Raw genomic sequence first — 14,705 nt, 5'->3', positions numbered from 1 at the left:
GTTTAGCAGATTTAAGTTTTTGCATGTAGGTTGGTATAAGATGAACCAGGCAGTGATCAGACAGCCCCAGAGCTGCTCGTGGAAAAGAGTGATGCGCATTCTTTATTGTGGTGTAACAGTGATCCAATATATTACTGTCTCTGGTGGGACATGTAACATGCTGTCTGTATCTTGGCAGTTCACAGGAGAGTTTGGCTTTATAAAAGTCCCCAAGAATGATTAAAACAGAGTCTGGGTGTTGTTGTTCTGTCTCCGTGATCTGATCAGCGAGTTTCTGTAAAGCCAGGCTTACGTGCGCTTGTGGAGGGATGTAAACACTCACCAGAATGAACGAGTGAAACTCCCACGGCGAATAGAACGGCTTGCAATTAATGAAGAGTGTTTCGAGATCTGAACAACACATCTTCTTTAACACTGTTACATCTGTACACCACTGTTCATTGATGTAAAAGCATGTCCCGCCGCCGCGCAATTTCCCTGTTGATTCTGCGTCGCGATCTGCTCTAAACAGCTGAAAGTCCGGCAGATGCAGCACGCTGTCTGGGATGGCGTCATTCAGCCAGGTTTCCGTGAAACACAGAGCAGCAGAGTGTGAGAAACCCTTATTTGTCCGGGAGAGCAGAAGCATTTTGTCCGTTTTTTTGGGTAGAGAGCGGAGATTTGCCAGATGGATGCTAGGCAATGGTGTTCGAAATCCGCGCTTCCTGAGTCTAACGAGCGCACCTGCTCACTTCCCCCGTCTGCGCTTCTTGAAGCGTTTGATCAGCGCCGCTGCTCCACCGACAACAACGTTCAGTAAAACGTCCGAATAATTGAAATCCGGTAAAAGATTTTGTGGTGTGTTCTGCCCAATGTTCAGCAGTTCATCCCTGGTGAAACTGATTGTGTTTGACAAACAAAACACAGGAAAAATGAACAAAAACCGTACAAACACTGGAGAGCCAAGCACTGAAGCAGCCGTCTGCGGCGCCATCGAGAGCAATGACGCCGTAGATGTCGCAATGGCGCATTACACTAAATAAATAACATTAAATAATGTTATGAGATTGTTTTAAATTTTTTGAATATAATAAGTAATGTTGGAAAGAATGACACTTTTAAACAAACTAAACCACCAGTAGGTGGCTGCAGGTGATAAGCGGTCTTATTAAGTAAGTCATTGAGTCATTCATTCATACGATTCGTTCAAACGGCTGATTCATCAAGAATGAGGCAGTTGTTTATGAATGGGTCATTGAATCTTTGAGTCAACCGATTCGTTCAAAACGCTGAATCATCCAGTAATGAAGACACGGTTGAGTGTTGCAGTGAGACTGACACATTATGGTTCTGCTGTGATCTTTGAACTATTTTCGCTGCTGAAACAACAAAAACAGTCAATATTGCGTCTAAAATGTCAGTGACTTAATATTAATTACTTGTTTAGTGAACTGTCATATGAAATCAGTGTCACATTTTCAATCATGATGTGATGTTGCTTAACTGTATCATGTTATTAAAAACTCCACATTTTTACCGCAATATGTTAACTGAGTTTAACTCACACTGTTAACTCACTTTGTGTTTGCTGCGCTCATTTGTTATGATTTCTCCTCGAGAGACAGCTCAGCCTTGTTAGCGTAATTACATTATGCACTTTAGGTCGCCATTGAGACTAAAGGATGCAGAATCATTATTGCATTTTGGTGATTGTTATTGGTGTTTTAATCAGGCTAGGCTACTTGTCCGGTTGGGCAAGTAAAATTCTCTTTCACTTGGCCTTTTAAAAAAATCCACTTGTCCCTGATAAGCGGACAAGCGTTGATGTCGAGCCCTGCAACGTGTGTTTAGACTGCTTCAGTAGGCTAGGTCTAATCTTTACGACTCCTCTGTTGTATTGCGTCAATGGAGAGGTACGTCAGTTCTTCCTCGTTTTTGTCCATTTAATTCATAATTAATGATATTATGCATTACAGTGAGGTTGATCTCATTTGTGCCCCCCTGAAAAAATGAAATGCCTGTCCGTGAATTTGGGTCTGCTGCCGGGTCTGCTGTCATGTCGTCATATCTGCGTCAAGACACAAATGTGCTACTATCAAGTTTTTCTTATGACAATTACGTTCATGCAAGCATCGTGAAAGTGACTTGAAGGTACGTTAATATGGGGCGCCGTTTGTAAAGCGGCTCATGCTGAAAATAACGGCAACATTTTGTCACATTTAGCTTCAAACAATGTTTAAAAAACTGGTATGAATTTTTGACGGTCACTTTTTAGCACATTTACAACAATATTTGTCAACTTAGAGATATTTTAAATAGTTAAATCTAAATATTAAATGTTACACCTAAATGTTAAATGTTAAATCTAAATGTTAATTCTAAATCTAAATGTCAATGTTAAAACTAAATGTTAAATCTAAATGTTAAATCTAAATATAAATGTAAAATCTAAATGTTAAATCTAAATATAAATGTTAAATCTAAATGTTAAATCTAAATCTAAATCTAAATATAAATGTTAAATCTAAATATAAATATAAATGTTAAATCTAATTGTTAAATCTAAATATAAATCTAAATGTTGAATCTAAATGTTTTGGGTGAAACTAAATATTTAACTAATATGCAAATTCAAAATGCCGATACAGGTCCTTGAGAGTACTTGAATTTATTTTGTGCAAAAAGTTTTCTGGAAAAATTTCCATATTATTCCCTCCGGTCCACTAATGTGTTATTTCGCCAACACTTCGTGGCCTATGCGTACTAACAGTGACCATTAACATAAGTTAGGTGCATTTACGTTACGTTAAGTGTTTCCCACGTGAGGTACTTTGTGTTGTACTTTGCCATGATGTTAGAGTGACCATATTTCCTCTTTTTCCCAGACATGTCCTCTTTTTGGACCTAAAAAAATGCCTCCAGCCGGGATTTTTGAATCGCCCAAGATGTCAGGGATTCGGCTTTTACTTTCTACAGTCACCAATGATTGTGTGCGTTTTCGTATTAGAGCGCTGCTAGGGACTGTTTTCTTAATCCCGCTCCCACTGAATTTCTGACCATTATTGCCCATTCCCGTGATTTTTTTGTGTCCAGTCCTGCCCGCTCCAGCAAACTTTCTAATATTGCATAATTTCCGCACATCAGGGAGCATCTATCAATATGCAGAGTATTTAAATCTCTTTTGAATGAGCGCTCACTGTTCACTTTCACTTCTGTTTACGCGATCATGCACGCTCTGTGTAAAGTAAGATCAGATATTTGTTAATAAGCTCAGGATCTGCTGAGCAGCATATCCTCCAACTTGATCTATCAGCCATCTTTCTCTCCTTAATCCGTGATCAGTCAAGTCTGACTCCTGCAGCTTGTGTTGAATGCAGGGTTGCCAAGTCTGCATTTTTTTTCCTATGGCTACTTTTAAACTGTTAATGGGTTAATTTTCCCCCGTGGGTTAAAGGTTTGAAATGCTGCTTAAATTACATTTGACTGAAATGCTTGTATTGAAACATTTTGCATTCTGCCTATGATAAAACTGTGCTTGATGTTAAGTTTTGTGAAGGAGGGCCTCTGGTAGGAAGCTTTTTAGCTGTGTTAATGATCAATATGCATAACAGTAGCTGTAAAATATTTATTTTAGTTATGAAATGACATTTTCAGTTTTGATATTTGGGATATGGTCATTGCACTACTTTGGGCACTACTTTAACCACCAACCAACCACACCCCAGCCTCCCGCACCCACTGTCCTCTTTTTGGAAAACTAAAATATGGTCACCCTACATGACATTCATGTGCACACAAAACTACCAAGATGGTACCTCAATGTTTCACAGACACACCGTGAAATTAATGTTGAATTGCTTTGCTTGTTAAGACAATGTAAACCCATGACGTAAGAAAAACCTAAAAGCTTATTCATATATCTTTAAACTTCTGGTTACATGAACCTAAGCTCTTTACAATAAAATCCATGCAAAAGTTAATATCATTTTAGAATACAGTATAGGATGTACTGAATATTCTTCAGTTTTATGCAAAACAGAACTACAACAAATAGAATATCAGATCTCTGTCATGGCCAAAAATAAATGCAAAAATGCTTTCTTTTCAAGAAGCCAAGTTCCTGGCTTCTCCCAAAACTTTCAAGGACCCAACTGACCACGGAATCAGCTGTAAAGGAGGATGAAACCGATATCTAAGGTTAGACTATATTTCAGAACAACAATATCTATATTCATGCTTTACCTATATTCTGTGTTCATGCATTTTTTTGCTGAATTTGTCATATGTTATTTAGAATGGGACAGCGATATTGCATCAATTGGTCTCCTACTTCATTTGATTACACCAAGGTTTCAGAGTATGGGTTACCATACTTGGCAAAATGTCACGACTTTCACTAGATCTTTCTTCTCTTCTCAGTGTCTGAATTGAGCTACATGAGGGAGGAGGGACTCAGTGTACATATCGTGTTTGACAGAGACTGTGGTTGAATCAATTCATTCTGACTCTTCTCAGAGTGAACACTTGTACAATGGATCTTCATTCAGTTATTCTGCTCTGTGTCTCAGCTGGTATTTATTTACATAATAACATACATTCTCAAAACTGTTCACTAAAAAGTAACCAATTTATTTTTCCTTTTCAGCTGCTGTCTTTGGAAATGTCATCAAACCAGAACAGCTTGATGTTTTTGCTGAGGAGGGTTCAAGTGTTACATTATCCTGTACTTTTTCTGACTTTGGAGTTACAAACTATCTCCACTGGTACCGTCAGAATGGAAGATCAAAACCTGAATTTCTTGTACTCACCCACAGTAAAGCAAAAGAAGCTGAGGTGTCTAAGATAGATCCAAGATTCTCTGTTAACATTACAAAAAAGGACCATGTGGATCTGGAGATCTCTTCTGCTGCTGTTTCAGACTCTGCTCTGTACTACTGTGCTCTGGTGCCCACAGTGACAGGAAACACATCAGCTCTCTACAGATACCTGTTACACTGAGAGACAAGAGAGAAACACAGAGACAGAATGAAGACAGAGAGAAAGAAGCTGTATGGCAATTATGAACCAATGAAAGAAAAAAAAAAAAACACACAGGTAGTACCAAAATCAGAAGGTACACACAGGTCCCTATAATCCCTATGAAGCTTCTCATTAACACCTGTAATTCAGTCAACTGTCAAACTATAAAACATTTCATATATTCCTCATTTAGAGTGACCAGACGTCCGGAAAAATTCGGGACAGCCCCGAAATCTAGTAAAGGACAGTGATGCACGCGTAAAGGAGTGATTGATTGTTCGCGGCACTGTGTAAAAAAAAAAAATACTTCACTACACAATTATTTCGTTATTTTCGTTTAAGCTTATTAGCGTCAGGCTATACAGAAAGGTCTGATTTACGCACTGTTACTTACACCAGTCATTGCTTTTTTTTTTCTTTTCACAATGACATTTGAGTTCATGATGTTAATTTAATAAAAATATGTTTGCATAATAAATGAAAATGACAGACTGTTGATCTTTGAATAAAAATATGTTTGGTTCAGGTTTGAAATTCATTATCTTTTATTCTAGGATTTAACTGATTGTAATTAGCCCCCATCCAACCCCCCCGCCCCCCCCGTCCCGAATTTCAGCCAATCTCATATGGTCACCCTATCCACATTTGCAATAAATAGTGCAGATTGATGTGTGCCACAGGATGGCAGTGTTTACACACTTTCACATGGAGAAATAGCTATGTTCCTATCCTATATAAGAGAAACAGTCATACTACAAAAGGTACTTTGTGTTGTACATTGCCATGATGTTAAAAAAATGCCTCCAGCCGGGATTTTTGAATCGCCCAAGATGTCAGGGATTCGGCTTTTACTTTCTACAGTCGCCAATGATTGTGTGCGTTTTTGTATTAGAGCGCTGCTAGGGACTGTTTTCTTAATCCCGCTCTCACTGAATTTCTGACCATTATTGCCCGTTCCCATGATTTTTTTGTGTCCAGTCCTGCCCGCTCCAGCAAACATTCTAATAATGCATAATTTCCGCACATCAGGGAGCATCTATCAATATGCAGAGTATTTAAATCTCTTTTGAATGAGCGCTCGCTGTTCACTTTCACTTCTGTTTACGCGATCATGCACGCTCTGTGTAAAGTAAGATCAGATATTTGTCAATAAGCCCAGGATCTGTTGAGCAGCATATCCTCCAGCTTGATCTATCAGCCATCTTTCTCTCCTTAATCCATGATCAGTCAAGTCTGACTCCTGCAGCTTGTGTTGAATGCAGGGTTGCCCAGTCTGCATTTTTTTTCTTCCTATGGCTACTTTTAAACTGTTAATGGGTTGATTTTCCCCCGTGGGTTAAAGGTTTGAAATGTTGCTTAAATTACATTTGACTGAAATGCTTGTATTGAAACATTTTGCATTCAGCCTATGATAAAACTGTGCATGATGTTAAGTTTTGTGAAGGAGGGCCACTTGTAGGAAGGTTTTTAGCTGTGTTTATGATCAATATGCATTACAGTAGCTGTAAAATATTTATTTTAGTTATGGAAATGACATTTTCAGTTTTGATATTTGGGATATGGTCATTGCACTACTTTGGGCACTACTTTAACCACCAACCAACCACACCCCAGCCTCCCGCACCCACTGCCCTCTTTTTGGAAAACTAAAATATGGTTACCCTACATGAGATTCATTCGCACACAAAACTACTACGATGGTACCTCAACGTTTCACAGACACACTGTGAAATTAATGTTGAATTGCTTTGCTTGTTAAGACAATGTAAACCCATGAGGTAAGAAAAACCTAAGCTTATTCATATATCTTAAAACTTCTGGTTAAATGAGCCTAAGCTCTTTACAAAAAGTCCATGCAAAAGTTAATATCATTTTAGAATACAGTATAGGATGTACCGAATATTCTTCAGTTTTATGCAAAACAGAAATACAACAAATAGAATATCAGATCTCTGTCATGGCCAAAAATAAATGCAAAAATGCTTTCTTTTCAAGAAGCCAAGTTCCTGGCTTCTTCCAAGACCTTCAAGGACCCAATTGACCTCGGAATCAGCTGTTAAGGAGGATGAAACCGATATCTAAGGTTAGACTATATTTCAGAATAACAATATCTATATTCATGCTTTATCTATATTATGTGTTCATGCATTTTTTTTTTTTGCTGAATTTGTCATATGTTATTTAGAATGGGACAGCGATATTGCATCAGTTGGTCTCCTACTTCATTTGATTCCACCATCATTACAAGGCTGCAGGGACCTGGAAAAATGTCATCCAGTCAAGCTGAAAAACATCTTCAAAAAGGTACATTTGGACATTTATGTCACTACCTATTGTCTGCCTCAAAATATTGCCAGATGGGTTGTACATGAAAGACTAATATAAATAAAATCAGTTGGAGAGCTGACCTTGAGTGTTATTTTTGTCTTTGATCTGCAGGCACCAACAAGAAGAACAGCTTTATTGCATAGAAGAAACCACACAGCCATACATGCTCACTGATTGAACAACAAGGAACATCATTCATGGATGCTACACAACTGTCAAATCTACCTGACATATTTTTTCATGTCTAGGTAAATTTGATGATTTTGTGTTTTATTAACTATTTTATGTTTCTGTGCAACACTTAATGAATGTAACTGACTAATTAACCTCTACACATCTGATATATGCTTTAGAGTTGCCACTTTGCCCATTTGTTAAATAAACGTTAAAATTTAAACGTTAAAATCTGTCTGAAGACTCTTGATTTCATGTCTTGTACATTAACACCACACAATAGCATTTTTTTTTTAATTTGCACTGAAAAGAATACTTTATTAATAACACTTAAAGGATTAAAACAACACCAGGGGTGTTAAATACCCCATAGTGTAAAATTTAAACAACAATAGCAAGTGTAACACTTTATCCCTGGAGTGTAATTTTTCTACACTATAATGTGCTATATTAACACTTAAAATTCAACACTATGAACGGTGTATTTTTAACACTAGACAGATTGGGACCATATATGATCTTTAGTAGTGTTAAAATCGACACTTTAAGTGTTGAATATGACTAATGTTAATTTAAACTTGTGTAACAAAATCTACTATGCACCCACTCAGCAGTAATGAGCAAGGCCCCAAGAAAAACTATTCCAACAAAATAAAGCTTTTCTTTTGTCTTGAAGTGTCAAAAGAGGAGGGACTTAGATCTGACATGATGTAGTTATGTCTGACAGAAACTGTGGTAGAAACGATTCAGTCTGACTCTTCTCAGAGTGAACACTTGTACAATGGATCTTCACTCAGTTATTCTGCTGTGTGTGTCAGCTGGTATGTTTATTTATTTAGCTCATTATTTAGTTGATTATTAAAAGAAGAAAAAAAATACAAATGTACCTTTTCTTTTTCAGTTTCTGTCTTTGGAAATGTCATCAAACCAAACAAAACCAATGTTTTTGCTGAGGAAGGTTCAAGTGTTACATTATCCTGTAGTTTTACTGACTCTAGCACTACAGATTATCTCCACTGGTACCGTCAGTATGGAAGATCGAAACCTGAATTTATTGTACTCACATATGACACTAAAAAAGAGGTTCAGCGTTCTGTTGTAGATCCAAGATTTACTGTTAATGTGACAAAAAAGGAACATGTGGATCTGAAGATCTCCTCTGCTGCTGTATCAGACTCTGCTCTGTACTACTGTGCTCTGGCGCCCACAGTGGCAGGAAACACAAGTACACCGTACAAAAAACCTGTTACAATGAGAGCCAAGAGAGAGAGAATTTAAATAATATAATGTCAAAAATTATCAAAGCAAAAAATAAAGCAACATTCTAAATGAGCCAAATTCTTTTTAATCTGTGAAAAAGCAAAACAGGGCAGTTGTGGACTAATGGTTAGAGAGTTGGACTTGTAACCTGAAGATTGTGGGTTTGAGTCTTGGTACTGGCTTGTATGTGACTGAGGTGCCCTTGATCAAGGGACCTAACCTCCAGTTCCTCCCTGGGTGCAGCAGCAAAGCTCACTGTTATTGTGCTCTAAGAGTATTATTAGCCCAGTGATACAAAACATGAAGCATGTCATACAAACACCCAAAGCTCTTTTCCACTTTGATTTTTTTTAGTGAAAACCACATAAAAGCACTATCTGTCTATTCCTGTTGAGGCCTGTCATAAAACTTCGAAGACACTTATCTGGTTAGTTTTATACACATAGTCTTAAAGCACCTTAATTAACAAGCATTTTAATTAAAATTTTAATTAGTATTCTTTTTTTCCCCCCAGAAAATGAAAATTAATTTTAATATATATATATATTACAAATACATGAATAAAATGATTTTTGAGTTCATGAGAACAATAAAGTACTTGTGCCTTTGTCCACCACAACAAAATTCTAAATAAACTATGATGAACAATGTGCTTAATATGGGAGGAGTCAAAGGAACCTCTTCAAACAAACTGTGTAGTGTAGATCAAGTGCACTTGCTCACTAGAGTATATACAGCCACTCTGTCTCAGACTAGATCAGGGGTGAGAACAAGATCTGTATTTATATTAGACTTCATTTTTAAAGCAAAAAAGATGACAGACTGGATAAAACAAACTATCATTGTTTTCATATATGTCTGGGGTAAGTGACATTTTTTGTGAGTAATTCTTTTTAATACCCTTAAATACTCTTTTTAAAAGTTATTTTGAATGTTTATGATATTGCTTTGCTGATGTTGTTCATGATTTGAATCTACAGGAATTGAATCACAGGACAGTGTTGATCAGAAAGCAAGAGTTCAGATTGTTTATGAAGATGGAACTGTAATAATCAACTGCACATATCAAACACAGCTCACCCCGACTCTCTTTTGGTACCAGCAAAAAGTAAACAGAGTTCCTAAATATATGCTTAAAAGAATTGGTAATACTGGAGATGACGATGGAGGATCCAGGATGTGCATGTGTCTGACTCTGCTGTGTACTACTGTGCTCTGAGGCCCACAGTGAGAAAACTCAAGTCAAACCACATACAAAAACACACAACTTAATCACAGATGTGTTTGTTTCTTTACAGTAAACATTTTAGAAATTTAAATTTTTTTACAACTGTACCAAACAAATTAACCACAATTAATCTTGGATCCTTATTTAGGAATATGATTGTCCATTGACAGCGCTCTCTTCCACCCTCAATACCCATGGCTGAAGTGCCCAGTTGCTCCCCGGGTGCTGGATATAGCTGCCCACTGCTCCGGGTGTGTGTTCACAGTGTGTTCACTTCTCACTGCTGTGTGTGTGCACTTGGATGGGTTAAATGCAGAGCACCAATTCCGAGTATGGGTTACCATATTTGACAAATGTCACGACTTTCACTTTCACTAGATCTTTCTTCTCTTCTCAGTGTCTGAATTGAGCTATAATATGAAGGAGGAGGGACTCAGTGTTCATATCGTGTCTGACAGAGACTGTGGTTGAATCAATTCATTCTGACTCTTCTCAGAGTGAACACTTGTACAATGGATCTTCATTCAGTTATTCTGCTCTGTGTCTCAGCTGGTATTTATTTACATAATTATTTATTTAACAAATTTTCTCCAAACTGTTCACTAAAAAGTAACCGATTAACTTTCCTTTTCAGCTGCTGTCTTTGGAAATGTCATCAAACCAGAACAGCTTGATGTTTTTGCTGAGGAGGGTTCAAGTGTTACATTATCCTGTACTTTTTCTGACTCTGGAGTTACAAACTATCTCCACTGGTACCGTCAGAATGGAAGATCAAAACCTGAATTTCTTGTACTCACCCACAGTAAAGCAAAAGAAGCTGAGGTGTCTAAGATAGATCCAAGATTCTCTGTTAACATTACAAAAAAGGACCTTGTGGATCTGGAGATATCTTCTGCTGCTCTATCAGACTCTGCTCTGTACTACTGTGCTCTGCAGCCCACAGTGACAGGAAACACATCAGCTCTCTACAAAAACCTGTTACACTGAGAGACAAGAGAGAAACACAGAGACAGAATGAAGACAGAGAAAGAAGCTGTATGGCAATTATGAACCAAAAAAACAAAAACAAAAAAAAACACAGGGAGTACCAAAATCAGAAGTTACACACAGATCCCTATAATCCCTAGGAAGTTCCTCTTTAACACCTGTAATTCAGTCAACTGTCAAACTATAAAACATTTCATATATTCCACATTTGCAATAAATAGTGCAGATTGATGTATGCCACAGGATGGCAGTGTTCACACACTTTCACATGGAGATATTGCTATGTTCCTATCCTATATAAGAGAAATAGTCATACTACAAAATTATGTTAAACAATTGTATTGTATACAAATTATATTGAAAATATACTTACATAACAGAAAATATATAAATCAAGAAATCCCATATTCTTATAATAAAGTAAAATAATAAAGTTAAAAAAAAAAAAACATTCAGGCATTTAATATTTGTGCCTGTACAACCTTAATAAATTCAGAAATGGTATGTATATTGGTGTAATGCATACAGTATATTTCACTTGCTTCATCATACTGGCACTTACTGGGGTGATTTTTTTTTTTTTTTTTTTTTTGGAATTATAATGTTCTTTTTGAAGAAATACTCCATTGCATACACTCTGTGCTCCATCATCACTATTATCATGGTTTGTGCGTGAGGAAGCTGAAGTCCATCAAAAATGGTTTAATTAACATGCTTCTGATGTTGTTTTTGATGTAGGCTATATCCCCATGTAAAACTTTTTTATATACAATGTTCTCTAAATCGCTTATACAATAGCGTAGTTATCTTACACAGTTAAATGACAGTCATAAACAGCAGAGGAAGTTAAGACAGCAGGAAGTTCCTGTGTGTGTTTCTGACTGATCCGCAGTGACTTACAGCTCAGAACACTGAGAGACTCAACAGAGAACTGAACTGATCTGATTGAACATGGACAGATGCTTTATACTGATTCTCATTGTGTCAACAGTTACATTATTTACTGAGCAACTGACAAAAATATTTATGTACATAAAAATGTATGATCTTTTAAAATCTCAAAACCAAAAGTCTATACTGATAATATTTTGGTCATTTCTATTCTGTAAAACATGTTGTGACATGTATTTCCAATATTATTTTGATAACTTTGCTTTCACAAATCAAAAATGTTCTTACTGTTTACAGGTTTGGTGGCTGGAGACAACATTGAGCCAGATAAAGGGACAGAAAAAAACTTTAAAGAAGGAGAAATGGTCAAGCTGAGCTGCTCATATAGTACAAGTAGTGACTTTGTTGTGCTTTACTGGTACAGACAGTATCCCAACAGAGAACCACAGTATTTATTACGCAAAGGTGCTCGATCACGTTCTGAAGAACACACCTCTGATGGTCGATTTAATTCAAAAACATCCACTGAGCTGACTATTACTGATGTACGTCTGTCAGATTCAATTCAATTCAATTCAAATTTATTTGTATAGCGCTTTTTACGATACAAATCATTGCAAAGCAACTTTACAGAAAATTAAGTTTCTACAATATTTAGTAGTAGCTTATCAGTGGTGACTGTCAGTTTATGTGTATACGGCAGAAATGTTTAGAAAAATCAATAAAAGACGTAAACAAACAGACGATTAACACTATTAACAGCAATTATGCAATCAAACTTAGAGCAAAATGTGGTAGTTCTGTATGTTGTCTCTGGGTTAGCATCATCTGAGGTCCTCTGAGGGGTTGGCATCATCTCTTCTCAGGTGTTCTGGATCCAGACTGGAGCTTGTGTAAATCCTAGTTACCACGGGATGTAAATCCTGTGGCAAAAACAGAGAAACAAATAGAGACATAATTAGCGTAGCTGCTGTTCCAGCCAAGTAAAATTAATTAGTTTAACCCAAGCTAAAGAATAATAATGCACATTTTGATCAGATAAAACTGCAGTCCAAAATTATGAGATGCATTATTTGAATGCTTGGCCAAAGAGGTGTATTTTTAATCAAGATTTAAACAGAGGAAGTGTGTTTGAACCCCGAACATTATCAGGAAGGCTATTCCAGAGTTTGGGAGCCAAATGCGAAAAAGCTCTACCTCCTTTAGTGGACTTTGCTATCCTAGGTACTATCAAAAGTTCAACGTTTTGTGACCTTAGGGAGCGTGATGGATTGTAGCGTGGTAGAAGACTAGTTAGGTACGCAGGAGCTAAGCCATTAAGGGCCTTATAAGTAAGTAATAATATTTTGTAACTGATACAGAAATTAATAGGTAGCCAGTGCAGAGACTGTAAAATTGGGGTAATATGATCATATTTTCTTGACCTGGTAAGGACTCTAGCCGCTGCATTTTGGACTACCTGTAGCTTGTTTATTGAGGATGCAGGACAACCACATAGCAGTGCATTACAATAGTCCAGTCTAGAGGTCATGAATGCATGAACTAGCTTTTCTGCATCAGGAACAGGTAACATGTTTCGTAGCTTGGCAATGTTTCTAAGATGGAAGAATGCTGTTTTTGTAACATGGGAAATATGATTTTCAAAAGACAAGTTACTGTCTAATATAACACCCAGATTTCTGACTGTAGAGGAAGTAACAGTACATCCGTCTAATTGCAAACTGTAATCTACGAGATTCTGTGTAATGTTTTCTGGTCCAATAAGTATTATCTCTGTCTTATCTGAATTTAATAGGAGAAAATTATTGGTCATCCAATCTTTTACATTTTTAACACACTCTCTGTTAGCTTAGATAATTTTGAAGTTTCACCTGGTCTTGTTGAGATATATAGTTGAGTATCATCAGCATAACAGTGGAAACTAATCCCGTATTTTCTAATGATATTACCAAGGGGCAAGATGTATATTGAAAATAGCCGAGGACCTAGGACAGATCCTTGTGGCACTCCATATTTTACTGGTGATAAATGAGATGACTCCCCCATTTAGATAAACAAAGTGGTAGCGATCGGACAGGTAGGATCTAAACCATCTTAAAGCCTGCCCTTGGATACCTGTATAGTTTTGTAATCTATCTATGAGTATGTCGTGATCTATTGTGTCGAACGCAGCACTAAGATCAAGTAAAAACTAGCAATGAGATGCAGCCTTGGTCTGATGCAAGAAGCAAGTCATTTGTAATTTTAACAAGTGCAGTTTCTGTGCTATGATGGGGCCTGAAACCTGACTGAAATTCTTCATAGAGATAATTGTTTTTGCAGGTAGGAGCACAATTGAGCAGACACAACCTTTTTCTAAAATTTTAGACATAAATGGAAGATTTGAAATGGGTCTGTAATTTGCCAGTTCACTAGGATCTAGTTGTGGTTTCTTAATAAGAGGATTAATAACCGCCAGCTTGAATGGTTTTGGGACGTGACCTAAAGATAACGACGAGTTAATAATATTGAGAAGCGGTTTTTCTGCTACAGGTAACAACTCTTTCAGTAATTTAGTGGGTACAGGATCAAATAAACATGTTGTTGGTTTAGATGCAGTGATAAGTTTATTTAGCTCTTCCTGTCCTATAGTTGTAAAGCACTGCAGTTTATCTTTGGGTGCGATGGATAAAACTAAAGTAGAATCTGTAGAATCTACATTTGTTATTGTATTTATTCTATTTTATCAGTGAAGAAATTCATAAAGTCATTACTATTTAACTGTGAGGGAATATTTAGATCGGGTGGCGTCTGGTTATTTGATAATCTAGCCACTGTGCTAAATAAAAACCTTGGATTG

The 14,705-nt window shown here is 36.9% G+C and overlaps 1 long non-coding RNA gene and 1 gene segment (V, D, J or C); both read left to right on the top strand.

Annotated features, from left to right (window-relative positions):
• Positions 1 to 4,456: 4,456 nt before the first annotated feature.
• Positions 4,457 to 5,043, top strand: LOC109093226. The segment is given in 2 exon segments: positions 4,457 to 4,550; positions 4,625 to 5,043. Coding segments are annotated over 2 exon segments (393 nt in total).
• A 1,753-nt stretch (positions 5,044 to 6,796) lies between these two features.
• On the top strand, positions 6,797 to 7,731 carry LOC109093227. The gene is made up of 3 exons (XR_006154095.1): positions 6,797 to 7,081; positions 7,184 to 7,302; positions 7,438 to 7,731. It is a non-coding gene; the product is annotated as an uncharacterized LOC109093227 (long non-coding RNA).
• Positions 7,732 to 14,705: the final 6,974 nt, after the last annotated feature.

The sequence above is a fragment of the Cyprinus carpio genome, chromosome B2, assembly GCF_018340385.1.
Source record: "Cyprinus carpio isolate SPL01 chromosome B2, ASM1834038v1, whole genome shotgun sequence".
In the NCBI taxonomy this organism is placed as follows: domain Eukaryota; kingdom Metazoa; phylum Chordata; class Actinopteri; order Cypriniformes; family Cyprinidae; genus Cyprinus; species Cyprinus carpio.
This window is presented reverse-complemented; position numbering and strand designations above follow the sequence as displayed.